Here is a 13,550-nt window from a genome sequence, read left to right on the forward strand (position 1 = left end):
AGTCATGTCTAATTTGCTGGATAAACCTCATAAACGTGTAGAATGAGAAACACACTTACCATACTGTGTGTCTCCAAGCTTCTCATAATACTTGTTACCGAATTTATCAACACCAACAAGCGTTGCCCCAATATTGTGGATCTTGGTTTGCCTGCATAAAATTAAAAACGTAATTAGATTGGAAGAGGAAAAATATTAGTACCACAAGGGAGTTAAGATCTCATGGTGAAAAGTTCCAATACAAAGAGGACATACAAGAAGCCACATGCAATTAAAATAAATCTAAATCTAATTGCAATGAACAACACATCCCACCCAACTCGACCTAGAGTGAAACCGTTCTAAATCTCTTCTCCTTTTATCTCTAAGAAGGACATTTGAAGATACATAGCTAATGTGTATATGTTTTTTGACACACGCTTGTCCTTCTCATACTCCACCCTGAATGATAGGAAATGCTCCTTCAATTGCACCCAGTACTCTACTACGTCTTTCTACACTTTATATATTCATGAAGCATTAAGAAAGGCCGCGACCGAAAACACAGTGAAAGACATCCAATCATCAAATGAGAAGTCATAATTTGGCATTCATAGAGAGTGGGAATTGGAAAGAAAAATGAAAAGATATCAAGAAAAGCAATTGACTTACAAGAGATTTCCATCCGGAAGGCATCTCCTGAAAATTCAAATCATAACGGAAAAAATATCAGCACACCACAAAGGCATCTACATTGTTCACAGAATCAAAGGAACCCTAAACAGTGTAAAACATAAATGCACTACAAAGTTCCTTTGACAATCGCAACACTAAATTAACAAAAAGCTATTAAATCATATCTCAGTTTCATTTCATCTCCTAAATTACACTTTCCAGAGAAAGAGAAATCAAAAGGCAACCGCAAATTAATAAGAAGGGGACAAAATCGGTTGAATAACAGAAATATGGAACCATATGATCAAAATTGGAAGTGAGAAAACGATGAGATTGATAAAATATCCAATGTTAGGGGAAATTTAAAAGCGAAAGAGAAAGGAACAAACAGGTAGCCTTCATCCTTAAGCTCTCTGAGGAAAGTACCGAAACCCTTTTCTCTGATCGATTTCAGAACATTCTTCACCACCGACGCCATGTCGCTCTTCTTCCTCCTTTTGGACAATTGCTAAGGCTGCGTTTGGTAACACCAAATACAAATAACATATAAATCACGGTTTAGAAAGAGAAGCTATAAATAATCTAGAATTTAGATAAAAGGAAAAATAAATAGTAGTTCAAAAAACTTTTTAAATTGTATTTTATTATTTGATCATTTAATTAAAATTTATTACCAAACGAAATCAGATTTTTATAATGCTACATAGGATAACTTTTTTTTATTTAATTTATTATGAATAGTTTGACTTGTAATAATATAACGCTATTTTTTATTATTGTTGATATTTTGAGAATTATGAAAATCCAACTCAAAGTTGGGATTGTATAATTGTATGCAGAATAACTACAATGAATGAAAATATTTTTAAGAATTATTTTCAATAATGATATTTTTATAACATTCCTTAATCGCAAGATTATAAAGGTTTTTGACGTTTTGTTTTTCTAAACAATTTTTAATTTTAAACCGAATTTCAGCATTTTGAAAAAAAAAAATAGTGACATAAATAACCTTTAATTTAGTAGAACTTTAAATATGTCTTTTCACTAAAAATATTAATTTATTATACTTTTTACAACGTATTTTTCATATTCTAAGATATTTATTTATTATAGATTTGGTTATATATAATATTTTTAACGTCCATTAACAGTACATGTAAGTGTTTTTTATTATTATTGTTTAGTAGAGATGAGAAAAATATGTTGAATGAAAACAAATTCTTTGTGTAAAAATATATATTAAAGAAATGAAATAGAGATTAATTGATTTGAGAGGGAAGATATTATGTTAGTTATGCTTGAATATATAATCATTTTAATAATTAATATTATATGATTTTAGTAATATAAAAAATAAAGGTTAACTTTTTTTTATGCTTTTTATTCTTCAAATTTATGCTTTTTATTTTTATTATTTTATTTCAAATGTCTAAATTATTGACTTTAAGAATTGAAAAATACGATGGACGTTAAAATTTAAATTATACTTTTAATAAAGATTAAAAATAATGATTTGAAAATAAATAAAATTCTTTAATGCAGACACAAAACTATTCTTTAACGAAGGATAAAAAGTACTAGATGCAATAAAAAAATTAAAATCTCCAAAAAGGACAGATGGCAAAACATGATTGGATAGGGTTACATCATTTTGTTTCAACATTGCTCGTAAATTTTATTTAATATTTATAGTAAAACAAAATCTTGGAAGTTCTGTGCAAGAGCGAAAAGGAAGAACTTAGAAGAACGATTGTTTTACCCTTTCAATTCAGAGCCTTCCATTTCAACAGGTACCTTCTTTCTTCTTCTGCGATTCCATTTTCGTGTTTTCTTTTATTTTTTCATCCAATTTCTTTATAGTTTCGTTGATCTGATTCTAATTTAGGGCTTATCTTGGATTGGGGTTTCATTTTCAACGTGCCATTTCTTAATCCTTATAGCTTTCATGTTTGATTGTTCTGTTTCATCCCAAATGCATTATATGTAGGGCAGATTAAATTAATTACACGGGCAATTGATAACTTGGGTTTTCAGATGTTGATTAAATCATTACATTGGCTTTATGCAGAGAAGAAATCATGAAGCTGAAAACATACGCTGGTCTCAGTTTCATCGCAACTCTGGCTATTATATATCATGCATTTAACAGTAGGGGTCAATTTTATCCGGCAATGGTGTATCTCTCCACTTCCAAGATCAGCTTGGTGCTTCTTCTCAACATGGGTTTGGTCTTTATGTGTATTCTATGGCAATTAACCAAGAAGATTTTCTTGGGTTCCCTCCGTGAGGCGGAGGTTGAGAGGCTAAACGAGCAATCGTGGAGGGAAGTCATGGAAATCCTCTTTGCAATCACCATTTTTAGGCAAGACTTCTCTGTCACATTTCTTGCGATGGTCACGGCATTGTTGTTGATTAAGGCTTTGCATTGGTTGGCTCAGAAGAGAGTCGAGTACATCGAGACCACTCCTTCGGTGCCCATGTTGTCGCATGTTCGAATTGTATCTTTTATGGGGTTCCTTCTTCTCTTAGACAGCCTTTTCTTATACAGTTCTTTGAAGCATCTGATAGAAACTTGGCAGGCTTCAGTTTCACTATTCTTTTGTTTCGAGTAAGCTTTCTTCTTCCTTTTTCGAGTACTGCTGCTGAACTTCTAGTTTGAAAAGATAAGTCATGAATTTGAGAATGCTGTTTGTTTAGTTTTTTCTGTTTGACTTCGATTTGCTTCAGTCGTGCGTAAATCCATTTAGTCCATGTTGATATAGGAAAGTTCACATTTTGGTTTAATTTTTAATAATCAAATTTCTTGTTTGACAAAGATAACTAAGGATTGGTGACAGGCATATATATAATTCTTTTAAAATGGTAAAAATTTGGGTGCCTATCTGACAGATTATTTGTTTCTATCTCAGGTACATGATACTGGCAACCACCACCGTGTCAATTTTTGTAAAATATATTTTTTATGTTAGTGACATGCTTATGGAGGGACAATGGGAAAAGAAACCAGTCTTCACATTTTACCTGGAACTCATTAGGGACTTGCTTCACTTGTCTATGTATATGTGCTTCTTTCTTGTAATTTTTGTGTAAGTGGTCAATCAACTCTTTTATACATTTATTTATAGCAGTCTTCGTATGCATGCACTACACAAGTCTGTGTATTTGTATGCCTCTCATTGGCACGAGCATTTAGCCATTGGACTGCACTTAGAAACAGATTCAATCACAATTGACAATGATACTAATAGTTTTTGTTTCATTAACATGTATACATTTGATTTATTTGCTTTTCCTGGTCATACTATTTTGGTTAGATTATCCAATTAACTTTCACTGGTTATATTTTCTCTGTACTAACTTTTTGTTGATCTATTAGAAACTATGGTATTCCCTTGCACCTTATACGGGAGCTGTATGAGACGTTTAGGAACTTCAAAGTCCGTGTTGCAGATTACATACGTTATCGTAAAATCACTTCAAATATGAATGATCGATTTCCAGATGCAACTCCTGAGGAGCTTACTGCGTGAGTTATAACTTGTGACATCTCTCTTATTAATTTAATATTTATGCATATTAAATATAATAATTTAAATGGCTATGCAGAAGTGATGCAACCTGCATTATCTGTCGTGAAGAGATGACTACAGCCAAGAAACTTATATGTGGACATCTTTTTCATGTTCACTGTCTCCGATCATGGCTGGAGCGGCAGCATACATGCCCCACCTGCAGAGCCTTGGTTGTACCACCAGAAAATGGAACAACTGGAGCTGTAGGGCCACAAGGATCACAGGCTGATGGCCAACGGCAAGGTAATCATATGATAATCACTCACTATTGTTAAACATTTTAGTGATGTACTTGATCTCAGAAAAGAACTGATCTTATTTCCAGAGGTGCAGTGTGTTTGGAACCCAAAATGGAAAACTAGAGTTGGAAGCATACTTTTTCTATCTGCACCCTCCAACATAGTTTTTACAATCATTTTAATTTTATCGTTTACTTTTGTAATGTGTAATTTCTTTTTTTTCACCTGTGAAGACTTCCTCATTAATGTTTCGTATGAAGCTCCTAAAGATCCTATTATATATTTTTACTCGTAGTAGTTAACTTTTAAAACCCTGTTTTCTTTTAATTTTGTGTGATTATGTTGCCTGCCTGAGCCCAATACAATTTAGACCATTTAAAATTAGTGTCATGGTGTACACTGTCTGTCAACCAATTAGAACTCATATTTAGTTTGACTTTTAAAGTAGTTATTATCAAAGTCAAAAATTGTATCAAACATGTGGTTTGTGATTGGATGATAGTGACATGGTGTAAAAATTTTCATCTTCATTGCATTCTTTATAATTTTTTCTCTTAAAATATTTTGAATGTAATATCTGTAAAATTAAATAAGCATAGTAGCACCTGTAATTGTAAACATTGTGACTCTGCATGTGTGTTTGTGTATTATTTAATGTTGTTTTTTTTTTCACCTTGAATAGGAGCTGGGACAGGCGGTGAAAGCACAGCTCAAAATGAGGCTACGGATAATTTGAGTAGACATCAAGCTAGACTCCAAGCTGCTGCTGCTGCTGCTTCCATATATGAGAAGTCTTATGTGTACCCTTCCGCAAATTCTTTTGTATGGTATGGCATTTCTGCTTGGACAATTAGGCAATAAGTCATTTGTGCTGTGTATTTTGCTTGTTATTAATATTATGAGGGGTTCTAGCAACACTCTAAAACTCTAAAATTTTCGGATCTACCAAGTTATGGGTGGGGTTCATCAAATAAGATGTGGGACTCCCAAATCTTAATTTCAACCAATACTGAGAGTGTTACTTCTAGCAGAACCATGGCCTTCAATAGTTTTGTTGAACCACACCAATACGTTGGGGGTGAAAAACCACAAATCCCTCTGTCGTTAACTCCTCTTTGACACCCCTTTCCAAATCTATTGCACCAAATATCCTCTTTGGGATTGTGAGTTCTAACAGTGTACTTCACATCTTACAAAATACTCAAAAACTATCCTATTGGTTGCTCCCCAGTAGGTGACGAGGCTTTTAACACTGATGCCTCAAAATATTGAATATAATCTTCAAAATTTGTTTGGTATGGTGATGTACATTTCTAAACTTTATTTTCGAAATCTCCCCCAATTCAATTCTTTAGTTTTTTAACATAAGAATTTAACCAGTGTGTTGCATTCTCCTCCACACTTCAAAACATCTCATGAAAACCAATTGTCACTTTTAGGGACTAAAAATTGTATATTAAGTTGTAAGGTGAATTAATTCCACTTAGAAGGAATGCGGGGTTTTAAAGCCTGAAATCTTTTGGGTAAGCCATTCCTTGCATTGACCTAAATGGCTGCTCTGAATTTTTAGTTTGACATGGCATGATAATGGTGCCGCTTTTTTTCATTTAATTGACCCCAATAGTAGGGGAAAAATGGTTGTTATTTTTCTGTTCTTTGAATGAGAGACTGGGACATGGACCACTTTGTTCTGCTTTGACAAAGCTACGGTTTGAGTATGAAATACGAATTCTGACTTTCAAAATTCCATGTTATTCCCAAAGTGACTAGTTTGAAGTGAGAGCAGAGAATTCGTGAAAATCAGTTGAAGAAAACAAGAAAATGAAAATAACTAAGATGAGTTTTTAATTTTATGCCCTAAAAAACAGACCATGGAGAACATGTTTACGAAATAATTGGATAAAAAATAGTCACCCACATCTTGAAAACAAAACTATTTCAAGAATGATAGTCAATCACGCCCTTAATAGCTTGGTTTGTGCGTGAATCCAATTGAATATTGGTCTGATTTTGGAAAATGTAGACTCTTAAAATTGAGTTTATGCTTTGATATAGAAGTGTGATCTGTACAATTATTGTCTAAATGTGTTTGAATATAGTGCTTCACTGGCATAAGAAATTGTATTTCCAAATCTGATTTGTTTAATAATCATATTGTCCTCAATGAAGTTTGTTGTATCACATTTATTACTGATTATTGTTCCTCGTTCGTTTGCTATAAGATGACTGATTAACAAGACAAAGTACCAATTTTGTGATCTCATTAAAAATTGATAATGTTGAACTAATCTAAAAATGTTTAATTGATAAGGCCTGTTCTTAAACTGACAGTTCTCCTGGGTACACTCTCCATCCTCCGGTGGCTGAATCTACTAATAAAGACAGTAGTGGAGGGCAGACTTCCCGCGAACAAACACAAAGTTGGTTTCTTACCACTGGTGCACCAACAAATGAATCTTATCCTCCAATGCAACACTTCCATCTTCTACCTTCCCAACCATATGCAGCCCTTGTCAATTATGGAAAGGGGTTTGAAAATGATCCAAATATCCCAAGCTCCCATCTGGAAGCATATAGAAAACTCCTTCAATGCCAGATTCAGGTATTATGTGTTCTCTTTTCTCTTTACCAGGACATTAAGTGGTATGTCATGGGTTTACCTAAATAAGAAAGGTGACGTTTGACAGTTATGGTGAGCACCAAATGAATAGTCCCTTGTCCCGCATGCATACTAGATTCTGCTCCACCAAAAAGGGGCATTTACTGATATTATTGTTTTAAAAATAAGTTTCACCAAAATTAGGTTCTTGTAAGTACTGAGAGTAACGAATAGTTTGCATTGCATTAATGTGGTCAGTGTATGGTTTCGATCACCGTGTAATTAAATTGTTTAATAAAGATTATGTTTTCATTATTTTAATGAAAGATGAAATTAATAGTTGTAACACAAATCCCCCCGTCACCCCCACAGATTCTGCAAAATCAGCTCGAGATTCTGCAGAAGACAAGGTCTGACAGAAGTGTAGATGAGGGCACATCGTCATCAGATAGCAGAGGCAAGAGTGTCATTTCCTCATCTGAATCTGGTCGTGCTTATACTGAGGAGATTCAAGATGGAAAAGCGTAAGTTGGCTGTTTATTTCTGTTTGATGCCAGAAGAGGACTGTCAAATGTAGATATAGGAAGAAGAGAACACAGAAATCACAGCATGACTCTAATGTGAAATTTGCTATTGATACTAATCTTGTAAATGCTTAGTGCCCTTAAAAATGATTTGTTTTGGCTTTTTTTTCTTCTTTTGTGGATTGGACGCTTATATTAGCTTTGAACAAACATCTTTTGATCAGAAAGTTTGGATTTATTGAGGCATATTGTTTCCCCTTTAAAGTGGGGATGTCTCATCAATGTGAGGTATATTGTTTTCCTATTAAAGCAGGACTTTTATCCCAGAAGAGAGCTTTGTTTTACCGATGAAAATAAATGTTTCTAAAGCATTACAATTTCAGCTCATGAATGAAACTCTGATATCAAATGTATATTACTCGGATATCAAATTTTAGTGAGATTTCCTCTTCTAACTTATAGAAATCTGGTCTATTTTTTTTTTTAAATATCTTTTCATGTCAATTATGAAATTTAATAAAAAAAAAACTACACGACTTTTTCTACATTATTGTTTAAAAATATTAATTTCAACAAAATAGTATTTAATGTATGATATTACTGTTTAACAATTAAAGCACTGTAGTTTACAATATTGGATAATTAAATTAACCAACTAAATTTTACATGGATCTTAATTTTTATGTTATGTTTTTTTATTATCACGTTTTAATTTACAACCTTATATTATTTTATTCCAAATTTACAACAATCAATTGGTAGTTTAAACTATATATTGAATAATGATAATCTTACATCATTATCATTCATAATTTAATATAAAAAAATCAAATTATTTTAAAATGGATGAGTAAAATAAATTTTAGGTTATTAAAGTAACTTAAAAATTCATTAAATTTAGTAATAATTATTTTTTAAGTATTTTATACTTTTTTTATTAATATTTAAGTAAAAAACAACATAGTTCTAATATTATGAAGTAAGTATCATGAACCAAGTCTCAACCCAACAAAATCTTAGTTCAGTGACAAGAATTCAAAGAACAATCATCAATCTCCTCTCCAACTAGAAATTAAAATATGAATTAAATTGTTTATTAAGTTAGAATTAATCAAAATTATAATTGCACTAAAATAATGGCTAAAAATTTTCTAGGTTTTTACAAAATATCAATAAAATATTCTAAAAGATATATATTAAGTATGTGGTATAAAAACTAATGTTCAATTTAATATCAAAACTTATACTTATAAATAAATTAAAGAGAAGCGATCAAGATAAATATATTACGATCAAGTTATTATTACATAAATATAAATAACTAATACTATAATCAATTAATTCACATGTAATTCTAAATATACAATCATAATTTTACTTTAGGTGTTTCATCTTTTTCATTAATAATTTTTGAATAACAAAATTTACTTAAATCAAATTTTAATAAATAAAACTTCACAACTTATTTGTGTAAATGAATGAAACATGTTTTTGTTCTCAGCAAGAAACTTTAGTGTAGGGTTGAGTCACAAAATTTTCATGACAATGTTCATCAAACACTAATAAATGATCAAATCATATATAAGGAGATGTATATTGGGAACAAAAATATTACTTTTCGATAAAGAATAATTTCTTTTTTCCTGTTACTTTTAGATAAATTAAATAACACATAATCAATTTAATAGAAAGACTCGTGCATTTTTATTATTTTTTTTATATTTCATATTATTTTAATTATCCTTCTGATTTTTTTTTTGTGAAAATTATGATGTAAGTACTAATGTTTTTTAGTGATTCTAAAAAAAAATTGAATTTCTATATTCCTGAAACTGTTTTCTTTTTTATCCAAAATTTTAAATTTTTAAGAAAAATTAAAAAATAAATTATTGATATAAATGAATAAATAAGAGTTTATATATATAATTTTCAAACTTTGTATATTTTCACTTTTTTTTCTTTTTATATTTTTGATAAGATATATCATTAGAAAATATTTTTGAAATATTAATATATTTTTTAATATAGTAATAATTTAAATTAATATTATGCATAATCATGTTTTTAAACTAAGTTTAAGTGTTCATTAAACTTTAAAAATAAAGTAGACAAACTTCTGAACTTGAATATAAGATGATAGAAGAAACATTTTCAAGCACAAAATCAAATTAGAAAATTTGTATAACCCTGCATCATCGTCAAGTGCTTTTGAAGAGAACAAAACCTGGTTAAATATGAAATCGTGAAGAAAATAGCAAATCCTCTACTATTATGAAGAAACACTCTAGAATAAATTCATAAATAATTTGTGTCAAAGTTTGAATTCTACAATGAACTTTAATTTCAAGTTTTGCATTATAACATTTGTGTGCCAAAGTTTGGATTCTACCGTACCATGAACTTTAATTTCAAGTTTTAGATTAGTAAAATTAATGATTTAATATTGAGTGGTTCAGTAGTTAATAATTACATTATTCAATTCAATAATAAATATTTTAATATCATAAAAAAGAATTTTCCTTTAGAATATTTGGTTAAATTATAAACTTTGTTTGAAAAGAAAATTAAATAATTTTCGTCAACAAAAATTACGAAAATTTACCAACAACTTTCTTAAATAATAATTATATAATTGTTTTAATAAATTGTAATCTTGACATCATCCATGTTATTATACTAGTTTTATCGTAATTAAAAAATATATAACTTTTGTTATACTAATACAAATTAGTTATGATGAAAAGTTTCATTATATATCAAGAATATGTCATTTGATGCAAATCAAGGGATTTTTCAGGAAGGGTTTCAAAAAGATTATTTTATTGAGATTTTTAGAATATTTCTATTTCAACACAAACAAGAAGGAATAGTAATCGGACTCTAGGAAAGGACAAAAAAAGAAAAAACAAAGAATCCCCCTTAGAGTAATTTTTCCATATTTGAATTTATATATATATATATATATCTTTTTTATATTATACAGATATTATACAGAATAGAATTACAAAAATTATCAAAAAAATTGAGTTCTTTTTATGAGTTTAATAGGTTGATAAATACGCGGAACTAAAAATTCATTTCGTTGAACCTTCTCAAATTGTTTCTTCTTAACAAGATCATGAAAAAGAATAATGCAAATAAAATATGAAAAATGTTTCGTAAGTCATGAAAGAATATTGTACTTGCCAATTTTTTTTCATTTATAAAACTTTTTTTTTTTATATTTCAATTATAATAATCAAGACACAATGAATGATGGTTGTATTTTAAATCTTATTATATTTGTATTTAATCACGTTGATGACGAGAATAAATATCATATTTATATTTATTTAAGCATTTAAATTATAGTTTATTATTATTAAGTATTTTACAACAATTAGTTAAAGTGTAAATAAAAGGTAATTTATTTAAAGTAAACATATATTTTAAAGCTTCAAAATATATATTCCTTCAAATTCCGGCCATTTTAAAGTTTCAGTATCGTCTCTTCTCGGTTTTTCGTATTGTATGGCTAGATTATAACATAATTTGTTCGACCAAATCAAAATATCTGATATAAAAACAAAATTATCTACACTTTATTCTATACCTAAAAGAAAATACATGCAAAACATTTTAGTACCAGGCTCACTAAATAATTTATTCATTTAATTTTTATATAAATGTCTATATTTAAAATTTTCACCATTTTAAAAGAGGACATTTTCACTATAGGCATTACATATAAAATATGTCCAATTATCCAATGTAACTTTTATTGATATTAGTATAGCAACAGTATATTTCGATGAATTTTACCAATTTAATCATTCAAACATAACTTAACTTGTATTCTGTTTACTATTTATTATAAAAGATATATAAAAATAATTTTTTAGTATATCCAAAATTTGATTTATATAAATTAGATATTCAACATATTGATGTATTACAAATTTTTTATATATGGTTCTGTTTCTGAAAAACAATATTGATGTATTATCCAAATTCACTTTTTTGTATTTAACAGATGATTATAAATATGTTTGTGAAAATATTTTTACATGCGTTTTTTTATTATAAAATCTAAAATGTTATGATTTTAATTTATTTTTATTTTTATTCTCGTTCTTTCTCATCTTTTTACACTCATTTACACATCCAGATTTTATTTTCATTTCATAAAACATCTTATTCCTAAAGATATCCTGACACATCTCACATATGAACAAAATAACACGTCGAAGGATAATTTCGTGTCAATGACCTTTTACTTTTGTGTTTCCTTATGTCTGAGAGTTAGGATAATAGACAAATGAATAATGATATAACATTTTTTACAACATTTTAATATTATTTATTATTAATTTAAAATTACTTTATAATTAATAATAATAATAATAATCATAAATATTAACTAAAACTTATTGTGTATAAATAAAGCAACATCAAGCAAACTAAAAATGCTATATAAGTAGAAAAATCCACAACCTTTGACCGTTCAAATGCTAATATAGAAAGAAAGAAATCTTTAAACGTTCAATAATCATATTCCCTCTTTCAAATTTAAGTTAAAATATTCAGTTCGGATTATGGATAAAATGAATCAAGAGAACTGGTGTGCGATCCAAAATGTCTGTAGTCAATACCCAATGACGTGGCGCAACATTACCCGTAGATATAAGTTTGATTTGGCTGTGACCGTTGATACAATTCAGGAGGCTACCTACCAATACAATTGGCAACCTTTCCAGCTGCCCTACCAAGGTTGACTCAAACGTCAGAAACACAAAAAAACGTTCCAAATAAAAACGTTGGGATTGAATCATTTAATAAGCCAATTATAAATTGATAAATGGGGACAGATGGTCTTCTAAAACATGCTACCAAACTAATTCCGTTTTGTTGATGGCTCGCTATTGCAAATGCACGTGATGCTCATACCTACCCTTCCATGCCTATAAAACTATAACTCCTCCATCGTCTTCAACCACACAACTTAGAGCAACAACCAGAAAGACCCTCTTTCTGTAAACTCAGTTCTATCCGTCCATCAACCAAATTCCTTCATCAACATCACCGGAAACTTCATTACCAACAAAGTAAAGATGGTGAGTGTGTCGGAGATCCGCCAAGCTCAAAGGGCAGAAGGCCCAGCAACAATCCTTGCCATTGGAACTGCAACTCCACCAAACTGTGTTGATCAGAGCACCTATCCCGACTATTACTTCAGAATCACAAACAGCGAGCACATGACCGATCTCAAGGAGAAGTTCCAGCGCATGTGTAAGTTATTGAATCAATATATTTATAGTCTTTTCACTTTCACATGATGTTTCATGATGTCTGTTGCTGAATCAAGCTAATAATTNGTTTACGATGTTCCAGGCGACAAGTCTATGATCAAGAAGAGATACATGCACGTGACGGAGGAGGTCTTNAAGGAGAATCCTAACATGTGTGCTTATATGGCACCTTCTTTGGATGCGAGGCAGGACATAGTGGTGGTAGAGGTACCAAAGCTCGGGAAAGAGGCTGCAGTGAAGGCCATAAAGGAGTGGGGGCAGCCAAAGTCAAAGATTACACACTTGATCTTTTGCACCACCAGTGGTGTCGACATGCCTGGTGCTGATTACCAGCTCACCAAACTCCTCGGACTTCGCCCTTATGTGAAGAGGTACATGATGTACCAACAGGGGTGTTTTGCAGGAGGCACGGTTCTTCGATTGGCTAAGGATTTGGCCGAGAACAACAAGGGTGCTCGTGTGCTTGTCGTGTGTTCTGAGATCACTGCAGTCACCTTCCGTGGCCCAAGTGACACCCACTTAGACAGTCTTGTCGGACAGGCACTGTTTGGAGATGGAGCAGCTGCTGTGATCGTAGGTTCTGACCCAATTCCACAGATTGAGAAACCATTGTTTGAGCTGGTTTGGACTGCACAGACCATTGCTCCAGACAGTGAAGGTGCGATTGATGG

General features: G+C 30.7%; 3 protein-coding genes across 4 annotated transcripts in view; 2 read left to right on the forward strand and 1 right to left on the reverse strand.

The window, feature by feature from the left end:
• The window catches only part of LOC106777910 (probable NADH dehydrogenase [ubiquinone] 1 alpha subcomplex subunit 12), a 12,671-nt gene extending 11,468 nt beyond the window's left edge, over positions 1-1,203 (reverse strand). Inside the window, exons 1-3 of the mRNA XM_022787433.1 lie at positions 1,044-1,203; positions 652-678; positions 7-151 (exon numbers count right to left, since the gene is read on the reverse strand). Coding sequence (XP_022643154.1) covers positions 28-151; positions 652-678; positions 1,044-1,132 — 240 coding nt within the window. The 5' untranslated portion in view covers positions 1,133-1,203 and the 3' untranslated portion in view covers positions 7-27. The remainder of the gene's footprint in view (positions 1-6; positions 152-651; positions 679-1,043) is intronic.
• Positions 1,204-2,344: 1,141 nt separating this feature from the next.
• LOC106777909 (ERAD-associated E3 ubiquitin-protein ligase HRD1B-like) lies at positions 2,345-7,920 on the forward strand. The gene is made up of 8 exons (XM_014665729.2): positions 2,345-2,447; positions 2,726-3,265; positions 3,567-3,743; positions 4,034-4,183; positions 4,264-4,472; positions 5,151-5,295; positions 6,800-7,070; positions 7,440-7,920. The coding sequence occupies exons 2-8, from the start codon at positions 2,736-2,738 to the stop codon at positions 7,593-7,595; spliced, it is 1,638 nt and encodes a 545-aa protein (XP_014521215.1). The 5' UTR covers positions 2,345-2,447; positions 2,726-2,735; the 3' UTR covers positions 7,596-7,920.
• Positions 7,921-12,546: 4,626 nt separating this feature from the next.
• Positions 12,547-13,550, forward strand: part of LOC106777513 (chalcone synthase 17) — a 10,837-nt gene continuing 9,833 nt past the window's right edge. Inside the window, exons 1-2 of one of the 2 annotated variants that reach the window (XM_014665088.2) lie at positions 12,547-12,859; positions 12,962-13,537. In XM_014665088.2, the coding sequence (XP_014520574.1) occupies positions 12,682-12,859; positions 12,962-13,537 (754 nt within the window). In that variant the 5' untranslated portion in view covers positions 12,547-12,681. The remainder of the gene's footprint in view (positions 12,860-12,961; positions 13,538-13,550) is intronic. The other variant, XM_014665090.2, reaches the window with a different exon arrangement.

This window comes from Vigna radiata, chromosome 11, assembly GCF_000741045.1.
Source record: "Vigna radiata var. radiata cultivar VC1973A chromosome 11, Vradiata_ver6, whole genome shotgun sequence".
NCBI classification, from domain to species: Eukaryota; Viridiplantae; Streptophyta; class Magnoliopsida; order Fabales; family Fabaceae; genus Vigna; species Vigna radiata.

Excerpts from the sequence above, each read along its gene's own strand:
- LOC106777909 (XM_014665729.2), top strand. The coding sequence starts at position 2,736 with ATGAAGCTGAAAACATACGCTGGTCTCAGTTTCATCGCAACTCTGGCT. Across the intron at positions 3,744-4,033 it reads TTCTTTCTTGTAATTTTTGT|AAACTATGGTATTCCCTTGC; the intron begins GTAAGTGGTCAA and ends TTGATCTATTAG. Across the intron at positions 4,184-4,263 it reads ACTCCTGAGGAGCTTACTGC|AAGTGATGCAACCTGCATTA; the intron begins GTGAGTTATAAC and ends ATGGCTATGCAG.